Source organism: Strix uralensis, chromosome 2 (genome assembly GCF_047716275.1).
Source record: "Strix uralensis isolate ZFMK-TIS-50842 chromosome 2, bStrUra1, whole genome shotgun sequence".
Classification (NCBI taxonomy): Eukaryota; Metazoa; Chordata; class Aves; order Strigiformes; family Strigidae; genus Strix; species Strix uralensis.
In genome coordinates this window covers 33,265,038-33,277,482 of record NC_133973.1, presented here as the reverse complement: position 1 = coordinate 33,277,482, position 12,445 = coordinate 33,265,038, and the positions used below count along the sequence as shown (strand labels likewise).

General features: G+C 41.8%; 1 protein-coding gene across 1 annotated transcript in view; it reads left to right on the top strand.

The window, feature by feature from the left end:
• URB1 (URB1 ribosome biogenesis homolog) overlaps positions 1 to 12,445 on the top strand; it is a 58,499-nt gene that overhangs the window by 24,638 nt on the left and 21,416 nt on the right. The window contains 11 exon segments of the mRNA XM_074858192.1: positions 1,315 to 1,431; positions 2,090 to 2,228; positions 3,320 to 3,490; positions 4,716 to 4,912; positions 5,484 to 5,708; positions 6,249 to 6,428; positions 7,437 to 8,292; positions 9,466 to 9,667; positions 9,858 to 10,035; positions 11,235 to 11,293; positions 12,031 to 12,224. Of these exon segments, the coding sequence (XP_074714293.1) occupies positions 1,315 to 1,431; positions 2,090 to 2,228; positions 3,320 to 3,490; positions 4,716 to 4,912; positions 5,484 to 5,708; positions 6,249 to 6,428; positions 7,437 to 8,292; positions 9,466 to 9,667; positions 9,858 to 10,035; positions 11,235 to 11,293; positions 12,031 to 12,224 (2,518 nt within the window).

The following is a 12,445-nucleotide window of genomic DNA, read 5'->3' as shown; positions in this document are numbered from 1 at the left end:
CTTCTCCCCTGAAATTATAAAAATAAGATTTTTCTAAGGTGGAGGGAATGAATACTGTGTGTCCAAGCAACTTTGACCTCAGTAGGGTTTGTGCTGACTGACTGCTGACAACGGAAGGACTTGACATGGTTGGACCAAAAGTCCTGCTAGCCTTTATCCTGGCTCTTACCTTTGGCTGTGCCTTAGGGGGACCTTCCTTGCCAGTGTGTGAGACAGCATTGTAGTAGCCCCTGTTGCAGGGGACACGTGCGGTGTTTCAGGCTGCTTGGTGGGGCAGGGGACACACTAGCTCCATTGAAGCTGTCTAACAAATCAGGCTCTTTGCAGGATGGGACCTGCAAGATGGATTGGCCCTGGCTGTGGTTCTGTGCTGTAGTGTTTGAGTTCCTCTGTGTCTCTGCAGGCTTTCAGCAGCGAAGCGGCAGAGAAGCTGCTGCAGCGAGCAGCACGGCAGGTAGCACAATGGCCTCTAGGTCTGGTGCATACTGCCCTGGCACGTGCTTGGCTCCTGTGTCCCGAGTGCTTGTGGAAGTCTTGTGTTTCAAATGCGTGGGAATGAACGTTCCTAGTGAGATCGCCATGTGCTCGCTGCCCAGTCTGGTGAATAGGTGTTTGCAGCAAACTTGAATGGGGTGCATGTGGGATCCATCCCATACGTGTGGTCAGTGTGAGGGCAGCAACCAAGTGGAGTTGTACTGGGTTTGTGCTGCAGACAGCAGGTGAGAGGAGGAGGAGAGGCTCTGAGAAGACAGGAGCAGAAAGAAGTTGCTCTCAGCTGATTTTCCCAGTTGTGAGAGAGTAAGCCATATTTTGCCTCTTATTTTGGTCATTTGTAAAGCCCTCCTTTCTCTGCCCCAGGACTACTTCTTGCCCTTTTCCTACAGAGCCCATGTGTGTCTGTCAGAGCTCAGCGGGTTTTACTTGTCAGCTGTAACATAGCCATGCTTCGCCTCCCACTGCTCTCGCTGAGACACCAGTAAGCAAACAGCCTTGATGAAGACCCTAGAGCTTGGTCCTAGTTACACTAAGGCCAGTTGATACAGTATTGGGAGATTTTGTTTTAAAAAATGCATTCAGTTTTACCCTCTGTTATGCAGTTTGAGTGGCCCTAGTGAGTGGGAATAAGGCCTCTTGAATTGAGGGAGTGAGAAGAGAATGACAGATAACGGATATTTCTTTTCATCAACCTGTTCTTTTTTTCTTTCCAAGAAGAAGAAAACATAAAGTTGCTATACAAAAAGATCTGTGCTTTTTTTGGGTTTTGTATTTTAGTTGTTTTGGTTTTTTTACCCTCCCCTTTGGTTTTCTGGACAGGTTTTACGTGACAGTGGAGTGTTTGAGTACACGTGGAAGGAACTTTCAGTTTGGCTGGAACACTTGGATAATACAAAAGAAGACAAAAAGGAAGCAGTGATTCAATTTTTGGAAAGGGTAACAACTGTTCAAATTAGCTGGATAAACAATGCCAAGAATAGCATTAATGGAAACTAACTATTTTGTTGCTGTTGTTGAGAAACCTGTCAAAGATCAGTGAATGAATTCTGAGAAAACCAGTGTTTGTAATTTTTTATGCAGAACTGACATCTTTCTTGTCTTGGGTGGGAGGACAGCAAAATGATTTGGAGGAAAATTAAATCCAGAAAGATAAGTTGTTATTACAGCATTGTTGATATACGGGTAGGGTGTTGTGTGTGTGGGTAGCTCTTATCTCCTCTTTTCTTTATGTGGCAATACCTGCCAAAATTATCAGACCTAAGTAAATTGTAATGTTTTACAAGAAAAGTTGATATTTCCTGTTTACTTTTCAGGATGTTAAATGCCCAGTGCTTCCTTTTCATTGCAGATTCCCCAGGGACTCAGTCTGTGGTAGCACTTCAGGTGCAGTGGACATTTCTTTTTCCATCAGACCTGGTGTCCCATGTGCAGCAGTAACCATAGGCAGATTCCTACAGAAGTACATGAAAGCTGTCCTCCTAAAACTTTCCCAGCTTACAGTCACTTTTAGCACAAGGTCTTTCTTAACAAGATATGGTTCCTGTAGACTTAATAGCCAGTGCACTTAGGTTTCTCTCTCAACCTTTGTTAACAGATCCTGTTGAAACTGGTGACAAACCCCTATCCATATACAGATAAAGCAGCAGACCTTGTTCAGGAAGCCAGTATGCTCCAGGTTAATATGTTTAAACAAGACTCTGATAACGTCAGCATCCCCATCTCTCACATTGACGGTATGTGGCAAATCCCTCAACAACAGAGAATTCCAGGACTTTGTGCTAAATTTTCTAGTCCTAATCTGCAAACTAACGACTGATAACTATAGAAATCCTGCTTAAGTAAGGACCTACAGGATTCAGCCTTCCGGTTGTACTTAGTATCAGAAGTAGTAGTCTGAATTGTAAAGTTACCACTTTACCCCCAAAAGTAATTTCTGATGTAGTTACACCATTTTAACAGTATTTTAAATCTCTCTTCAGGCTCCTGTAGCAGCATTTTCTAACTAAAACTAAAACTGTTACAGTTCCTCTCCCTGGGGCTGCTCATATCAGTTCATCCAGCAGGAGGGGGCTGGAGTGCCTGGGGAGCTTTCTTACTCCCAAGCACACAGCTAGAATTTTGCTGCTTCTGCTTTCTGGGACCAGTCACAGCCTTACTGCAGACAAACTCAAAATTCTGCAAACGTGGACTCTTGGACAACTTACCATGTGCTAGCTGATTTGCTATAACAGTCCCTGTGTAGGATTTTGCAGTACATAAATGCAACATAATTGAGGTAGTTTAACAGTCAGTACCAGATGGATCAGTTGCCTTGAGCTGACTGTATTAGAGAGATGTAATGCCAGCCACAGAATACATGGTATCTTCTTTGTATGTTAAAGCTGTCTTTGACTCTTTTATGACCAAGATTTGGTTCTCTGGCCACGTAGAGCTGAGAAGGTCTTCAAGGACTGCTCAGGATGTTCTTTTAATGGGGAAGTGCCTGTTTCCTTTGTACTTCCCATACATGTTTCCTGTCACTGTTATGCTCTGATAGTCCTTACCTAATGCCATCATGATAGCAGTAGGTGAGGCACCTCTTCTCTTACTTCTGTCAGCTGGACAGCAGTGTTGAAAAGCAAAAAGTAAAGTTAAGCACATAGTAAGAGACACTGATTTTTAGAGTTGCATTTACCATTACACCACTAGACAAATGTGTCTTTCATCCTTTTTTCTGCTTCGGGAATTCAGAAGCTGCCTTGTATTCTTGGAGCGTTGGATTCTACCTCTGTTGTTTTCCAGTTAGTCTCAATCCTCTGCTTACATTTTTTAATTCACTTAATAGATGTCCTGGATATGGTGGATGTCCTAATTGAGGGCAGTGATGGCTTAGATGAAGAAATTGGGTTCACTTTAAATGAAGACATGATTATCCAAACATTTCCATTCAGTGCTGTTGTCCCTGCTGCATTAGAAGCCAGGAATATACTGTTGCTTCAAACTGAAAATGGAACAGGTACAGACTTCTTTGTTTCTATGTATCATCTATGCTAGTGGAGTGGAAGTGGGATCATTTTTACCCAATGAGCTCCTTGAGACTTTTTATTTTTTTTGTTGCAAGCACAAGGAGGTGCAGTTCCATGGTGTTCCCTGCTCAGGAGAGGCATTAAAGCTTATGGGGTGCTTCTGCCCTTTTTTCCTAACCCTAAAGAAGCTTGCTCTTGGTTTCTGGAGAAAGGAAAATAATTGGCAATGCAGGCATTCTATAAACTGCCATTTGACTCTAGCGAGCTCCTACTGTGGGAAAACAAACTTGTGCAGGTTAGAAAAAGAGAGCCCACCTATGAGATGCAGGGAGGTGGAGGAGGAGTATGAGCCCAGACTTTGAGCACAGTATAGAGGGGACTGAGGAACAGTGCAGAGACACTGTCCCTGCATGGACAGGCAGGTGTGTTTCAATAACAGTGTTTTAAGCACAGAGTATGCAGGTTGTGAGAGGAAGGTGGTTTCAATGGCTGTAGGCATCTCTTCCACTGAGACCAGTCAGTAGGGGAGGGGGGACTGGGCTGTTGAATAGAAAATGGATGCATTTTCCAAAGAAAACTTCTTCAGAGATGAAGCTCCAGGGGTGAATGCTGCAAAGTTCTACCACCTCCTTGAGGAAAGGGTTAGGTGGAGTGAGGAGTCACAGGGGCAGTAGTTGTCCTCAGAGCAGCATTTGCCAATCCCACAGCACCTCACTAAGTCCTCTGTATATTTGGCTTTTGAGTAGCACCTGGGGTAGAACTGAAAGTCCCAGTTCTGAAAGAAAATCCTCCATATTAACCAGTGTGTGTTAACCTGGGTGTGTTCCCTCCCAGTACAAATCAGTTCTCCTTAGGTGGTGTTTGGCTTGGGGTCCTTATCCATCAAAATATAGACAAGTTTAGCACAACACAGTAAAGGGGGAGTTAGTTTTCTGCTTGTCTGGAAGGAAACAAGCCAACCTAAGCATGTATGTTAAAGCGTCATGATTATTTTAACAAGGACTACTGTATGGAGGATTTTTCCAGATACCTCAGTGTGTCAGGAGCACTTGTCTAGTTTATCACAAACACCTTTTAATCCTATTTAGTACTTTTCTAAATGACGCTATATGACCTGTTGCCCAGGCCTTAAGAAAAGAGGGTTGTCCTAGTGTCTGTGCTCGTGCAGATTACTTCTGTCAACGGAATTTTCATTTTTTTATTTTGCTTTTCTAGGAGCACACATCATAGAGTATCTTGTTGCTGTTTTCACTGACCTCCTGCACTCTCAGAGAGAACCCCTTGCCCTCTGCTTGATGTTCCAGCTCTATGATAAAGATCTGCAGTCACTGAAGATTTCTAAGTATCCTCAGCTCTACCGATTTAACCAGTATTACAAACTCTGGATACCCCAGCAATCTCAGGAACCTGTGGTATGGAATAACTGAAGCACTTAAATGCTTGAGCCAGTATTACTATAAAACCGCACAGTGTATAAAGGTTACATTCCCATCAGAAAGTGCATTTACATTAAGCTAATTCTGTATTTCTTTTTGATCCCACTGGGATACAAATTTCCTCAAGGACTTTTCTCTAACGACACCAGAGATCTTTGTTGTGGTTGGGAAGTGAAGCCAGGACTCAAGCGTTGCACTTGATGTATGTGATGAGGACTACATCTCCTCATCGGGCACAGTGTAGCATAATGTGTGACATTGCCCGAGGAGCCAGTTTACAGTGGTTGGAGTTCACCCAGATATGGGTTGGGGATGCACGGACCAGCTGTGCTAGGCGTTGATGTGTTTTTCTGCCCAGCAGTGACCATGTGCAGATTCCCCATGGGACACCTTTGACTAGTTCTGTGATAGTAGGACTGTACACATGTGCTCCTGGAACTTCAGCCCTGGTTTCAGCACAGAACTCGTTTCAAAACAAAGGTAGCTGAAGAAACTTTTATTCATACTCATCTTTATTTTTCTCTTCCTTTTTTTCCATTTTAAACAGTTTAAAAAATTCAAAGAGGTATGCAAAGAACCTGCAGTGGCCCTGGATTCTGTATTTACCACTTTGCTAAAGAAAGCCTATGAGAGAGGAAGCAATACCTTACTGGAAGATGATATCCAGACAAAATTGAGAGACTTGGCTTCCCAGCTCCCACCTGAGCAGCTTTTGTTAGAAGTAAAGCATGTGTTGCTATATCTGAAATCCACAGTGGAGAACTTTGGCAGTGTAAGAGCAATATTGTGATGATATTGTGGGTTTGTTTTATTTTAACACAGAAAGTACAATGACCTGGCTGTTAAAACTTAAGGATACAGTCCCGCAGCTTTTTCAGATCCTCATCTCTCACTGAGGCTATAGAGCACCAGACAAACCTGCACCTAATTTCTAAACAAACATCTGTCCGTCTAGTTGTTGAGGAGTCTTGGATTTACTTTGCATGGGTTACCTTACTGATCTGTGTGTAGTGCAAATAAACTCCAGATTTTAATCCAGCTCCTGGGTCTCCATAAGAAGCCTTTCCAGAGAATGAAATTCACTGGCCTGTGTTACACCAAAAGTTGCAGTATAGATGAAAATCTATGAATATTTATTTGGCACCCCGATACTTCTCTTAGAATCAAGGTTCTACATAGGGGAGTGATTCCTTCCCCCTCAAAAGGTTGTAATCTAGGAAGTTCTTAGTTAATTTCTGTTCCTGTTGGATAATTATCCTTCTGCTCCCATCCTGCTCTTTTCTCAACTTCCAAGGTGTCTGTGTTTTCACAGCTTGGTAAAACTTTTGGTCCTCACCTTGTTGACCTCTATGTGGACCTGCTGAGCAGCTTGTTGTGCCGGGGAAATCAGATAGAGTTGAATAATCAGCAGAAACGAGAAGAGCATCAGAGTGAATCCGATCTCTTTATGGATGAGGAATCTCTGATTACAGAGGAGTCTTCAAATGACAAGGTACCAAATCCCTTGATGCACAGGCCAGAAGCTTGTCTGTTAGTAAACTTTGATTTGATTAATTCATAATAAGTTTTGCTGAACTATTAATTAAAGCAAATGGTCTTAAACATGAACAATTTTTGAGCACAAATTATGTTTACCTATTTTCACTGATCACCAAAACATGGAACTGGCTAAATGTAACAGAGAACAGGGAGGGATTTAGCGGGGATCAGGCTTTGTGAGAGCTGTGACTTCATAAACAGTCATAAGGATTTCAGGGGTTTCAGTTAGGATTAAAGTGTGTCTGTCACACACTCACTGTATAAGGTCTTGAATAGGATTTTACTGCTTTGTAGAAGAATTACTATAGCTTTTGCCAGGTCCTCAGAAGGGCAGAGGGTGAATGGGATATGATACACTCTGTATTTCAGAGTTGTACTGAATGGAAACAGGTTGATGCAGAGGGATGCTGTTAAGGTCTAGGAGGAGGACTTAGGAACTTTGAGCATGTGGTCCAGCAGTTAGGAAACTACTGCCTGGAGATTTGCCCAAGCTGCATCATCCACAGTCTCACCCCTGAGCTGGAATACAGTCAGGATAGGTCCTGACAGATCACTTGCCTTTGCAGAAGAAATCCTCTTCTCTAAGCCCTGTATAAAGCCTGGTTATGAAAATTATGTACCTGGAGGAGTGAATCTTTACCCTTCTTTCATCTGGTCTGTGGATTTGTGGAGATTAGAATGGAATTGTATTGACAAACCCCAGAATATACAGTTTTCCCTTGGAAAAGTGCTTAAACATGTGGAGAATGTTCAGCCTCCCATGTCATAAATATTGAAAGAATGGTATTTATGTGCTTGTAATTCATTAATATTTTTATCCTCTGACTGGTTAATCGACAATTTCACGTTCAGTAATTGTGACTAACAAGTTCTGGAAAATAGGCAGATGAACCATACTTTTTTTTCCTCCCACGAACTATAATTATCCATTCAGTAATATTGTTACAACCATTTGTTACAGACACTAGAAGATACACTCATGTTGATTTTCAGACATCCTACACTGGAGAGTTGGTTCCTGGCTTTAGAACAACGTTCTCTTCCTCAGCACAGTTTAAACCCTGTCACTGTGAAGCTCCTGTCAGCTCATCTCAATTCTGGTGTGCTCCAGCTGTTGAAAACAGGTGCCCCGATGTTGCAGAGCATGGATCACAAACATGTGTTATCGAAGTATTTTGAAGCTATAACAAAAAGTGTCTTGAAAGAGCTACAGGCTGTGGGGAACGACAGAAGCCCGGTCTCTCCCAAGAAGTCTCACCAGCTGGAGGCTCTGGAGGAGTTGCACATATACATGGCTGCAGCTCAGCTGAAGGAGATCACTTTAACCATGCTGCGACTTCCTGAGGCAAGCTTGACTACTCAGAAATCTGAAAAATCCCCTAAAAAAGGGAAACAGCTAAGCTTCTATGGACAGATTTTGGTGCAGCTCCTCACAGAAAGCTACCAAAGGCAGCACCAACAAGGAGAACTACTGCTGTCCACAGAGCACATTAAAGCTTTGGGAATATTGATGTCAGCATCAGCCAGCAAAGATTTGGAGAAAGTTTTCCTTCACGCTCTCCAAAGTGAGCCAGTCCTTGCACACGCAGTTAATGTAGAGATACATGTTCACTGCCTTAACCAGAGGTCAGAAACCTCCCTTGCCATTGTGGGCATGCTGATAAAACACTGTAGGACTCACCTGCTGCAGTTCGAGCTGTGGTGTCTGAGCAGCACCACTGGAAAGTACCTCAGGAAGAATATGGAGAGCTTTCTTCCACTCATTAATGTGTATTTGCAATGCAGAGACCAGTATGAATTCACCCGACCTTCCACAGGTAAAACCACAACTGACACCTGTTCGTGCTTCAGGAGGCCAGATTCCCAGTGTAGACTCTGCTGGCCTTAAACTCTTGGATCCTTTGCATAATAAGTAGAGGTGATAAAATTTACATGTCTGACTTCTAATGATTCTCTTTTAAGTACCTCTGCACCATAAAAAGAACTGTAGTGAAGATTGGCTGTTAGACTGAAGCAAAGTACTCTTACAGTTGCTGTTGCCCAGTTTTCTCTTTTGAAGCCCGTATTTAATACTTAATGCATGTGAAAATCTGTCTTCGTGCTTATCTTTGTTTAGTATAGGAGGGAAAACCTTTTTCTTGGGCATAGATAGAACACTGTCTGGTGAGTGGAATGCCATAGCCATATGGTTTTGCAAAACGCAAGCTTTCACTTTTTTAAGTGTAAGAGTCCAAAACTTTCTTCTAAAATAAATCTCCAAATACAGCTTCCTACTGTAATGCCTTCCTAAGATGGCAGTCCAAAACTTTCCAAGCCAACAGCAGCATTAAATTGACAAGACAGTTAAATTTTCTACCAGCAAAATGATGAGTTAGGATTTAACTCAACAGAATCACTTTAATTTCGTTTCTCTTATTGCATAGAAATGTAAATAGCACAGAAACAGGCTGACTGTAGCTGTTGTTGTCGAAGGCTAGCTCTATCTAGGAGAAGTTCAAGTCATGAAAAGACCTCGTCATCACACAGAAATGCACACCAGTGGTTTCATGCTTGAACACTAGAAGGGGAAACTGCTGTCTGACTGACTTGATTTATAAGGTATCTGTTAGCTGTCTGTTGATGTGAGAGAAAATTTCCTTTAAACCCAAGGTCAGAGTAAAGTTTCATCCTTCCTGAGATGCAAGGACAAGGCTTCTTATTAGGAAGTTGTCCCTCTTTTGAAGGTCTGCATTGTTTGCCCGTGTCTAATCATTTCAGCTGTATAGCAACCAGTTCTCTGGTACATATGCTACATACTTCCTAATGGTGCTATGGAGCAACAGAGAGTGCACTCCTCTGTAGCAGATTAGCAGCTACTGTGGTATCATTTCCTAGAAACTAAGTAATCTGGGCCTTGATTAGGAAAGTGATTTGGGATTTTTGTAATTACAAGTCTATTGTTGCTTAACACACTCATGGTGGAACCTGTGCCCCCTGCTCTCTCCTAACAGTTGTCTCAGCTGTTATACCTATCTTGAGGAAGGCTCTGTGGAAGGAGCTCTGCAGTGTATTTCAAGACACAGAAGCATCACATGAGGCCACTGTGAAACTGCAAGTTCTTTCAAAGTTGTTGCCATCTTCAGAAAGCAAAGTGGTGCGAAACCTTATTGACCAGCTTCCTGCTGCTCTTGAGAAAGCAGAAAATAACGAGAGGTAGGCAAATCCAGCTGCCCTGGACACGGTTTGTCCTATAAAGCACTGTGATAGGTATGCACCAATGCAAATATTGTAGCAAAATGGCATCCTTTCCTGAGAATCTGTCACTCTACACTTTGGCAGCAAGACATCTTTAACATATACAAAAAGCATGTTACAACATTAAAAAATAAATATCTTTCTGCAGCTGGACAGTGGCAGATGCCATATCTAGAGTGCTTCAAAACTCTGAAGAGCTGCAGTCCTGGAGGAGACGCCTGTTAGCAGCCTGCATGAAGGGGTTAATTGTCATGTACAACAACAATAAAGATGAAAGCAAGCAAGATGTGGAGAGATCCATGTTGCTGAGGCTTGAAGAATTATTGGTGAGACTTCTTATCATCTGCATTTCTAGAATGTGACTGTGTGCATATTTGTTATTGTGCTCTTGTACCTTGCATAAATATAGATTGGACTTTATTTTCTGTTTTATAGATTATGTCTTCTGTGGGCTTTTAATAGCTTTTGCAGAGTTAACTTAGCCCTGCTAATCCTCTATAAGAAGCAGTTGTGAGTTATTCTTGATGATGGCTTTCTGCTAACAGTCCCCTTTGAAAATCAGAGTTTGAGGTGTTCGGGAATTAAAAATCAAAGGTTGCCAGTGGATGTTTTTATTTAAAAAAAAAAAAACCCAAATGATAGAGACACTTCTGACAAGACCCACCTGCTATGCCTTCTGAAGTCTGTGGCAGAAATACGGTTGATCATAGATAGAAATCTGGACTTTGATCATAAAAAACACTGCTTGATCTTTCGCTCTGTACTACTGTTTGGGGTTTTTTTGTGGTTCAGTAAGGTAGACAGATCCATGTAAGACATAAAAATGAAGAGCTCTGCAGGCAGCAAATGCCTTTGACCTCTTGCTTGCTTCTGGTGAGACTCTTTTAGGACATGACTGGTTGTGCAGGACAAGGTCTTGCAGGACCTGAGGGGCCACCTCATAGTGTTCATCTGAACAGTGTTCACCGGCCTGACAAGGTTAGCACCAATCATTACTGGCATTGCTGACATGTGCAGCTGTCAGTCATCTTAAAACTGATTGTGGTTTATAGCATTTCAGAGAGATCAGTTTTTGTAACAAACACATACACCCAGCCACCCTCTTTGCCACTTGCAAAGGCTGGTTAGCTTAAGCACATCATGGGTACAGAAAAATCTAGTGCTTGAGTCTCTTGCTTTGACTTGCTGACTTTTTATTCCTTTCACGCTTTGAGAGTGTAAAGAGTTTCAAGACTCTGGGTTTTTGTGGTACCTACAGACCAGCTTGCTTTTTAATTGCGTACAGCCCTTATATGCTCCCTTGCTGCCAGGACCAACAAACCAAGACTTGCAGTTTCATTTGAATCAGGAGGTAGGGTTGTTGTATCCAAGAGATTTCTTCCCTGTTATCCTTTGATCATCCCACCTGAGTATTTGCCTTGTATGTTGTTAGTGTGTCTGTTGAACAAAAGTTGCTGGTCTTGATGATCTGTATAAGCTCTGTGTGCCAAATGATAACATCTGCTTTGACTTGCTACATGCACAGCGCTTTGTTGAAGAAGTGGACCCAGATGACTGGTACACCCTTGTGAAGGCGGGACTCAAGTAAGTAATTTTGAGATGCACCAAAGCTGCTGTAGGAGGTACAGTTCTGTTCACTTGGCCTTGTCCTGCATTATACTGGAAACACCCTGTCTCCCTTGAATTCAGTCAGATTTAACGATGCTCCTTGTTTCTCAAGATGCACTTTATGTCACATCCGCTGGCTTCATTGGAGCCTTAACCTGCACAGCTGCAGGCAGGTTTGGACTTTGTGCTCCAGCTGCATAGCTGGACTAGCTTCCTTTCAACTGGCATAAAGAAGCTTTATGCTCATACAACTTCTTTTCTTTTTATTTAAGATATTTCTTAAATACGATTAATATGAAAACAGAATCAGACCTTTCACCTTTAAATGTAAACTGTTTAAATAAAAGAAAGAAAAGATAGTTTAAGATAATCTTAGCTTCTGTGAAGGTAGAAGTGTTAATCTGAAGGATTGCTGTCTGAAGGGTTACTAGGCAAAATTCTAATCCTTTGTTAAGATCAGTGCGGCTACAAGTATGACTGTGTGTTGATTCTCCTTTTATTTTTTATAATTAGATACTAGTATAACTTAAAAAGAATTAAATCAAAACAGCTCAGGGAAGGAGGTGTATGTGCTTTCATTTTTAAAAAATTTGTTTTGGTTTTACTAATTTTGCTTTCTTTGCAAATTTCTCATTTTTAAACACTCATTTTTGCAAGCAGGTTTCTTTGTGTTTGGTTGGGATCTGACTTCTCTGTGATCCTTGCTTCTAAAGGTACCGCTACAGAGATGAAGCATTTTTGAAAGTCCTGAACATTGCTATTCAGTTATTATACAAGAAAGAATCCTCACTTAGTCAGAGCTTAGTCAAGCTCTCCAAACTTCACATGATGGTCACGCAGCACTCTCTATTTTTGTCAGCCATACTGAGGTCAAGAGAAGAAGATGGCACAAATATCCAGACAAGAGGTATTTTTTTATCTTCTTCCTTTTAACTATATTTAGTAATCTTGTCCTTCTCATATTATATTCTATCCATCCAGTAACCTATCCACCTACATATACTTGCAGAGCAATTAAACAATTCCAGAATATTAGTTTTAAATTCTACCTCTGCTTGGATCCAAATGTTGCATTCATTTTATTGCTGCCATTTTTAAACACTTAAGTTTCTAAAACTACTGAAAAAG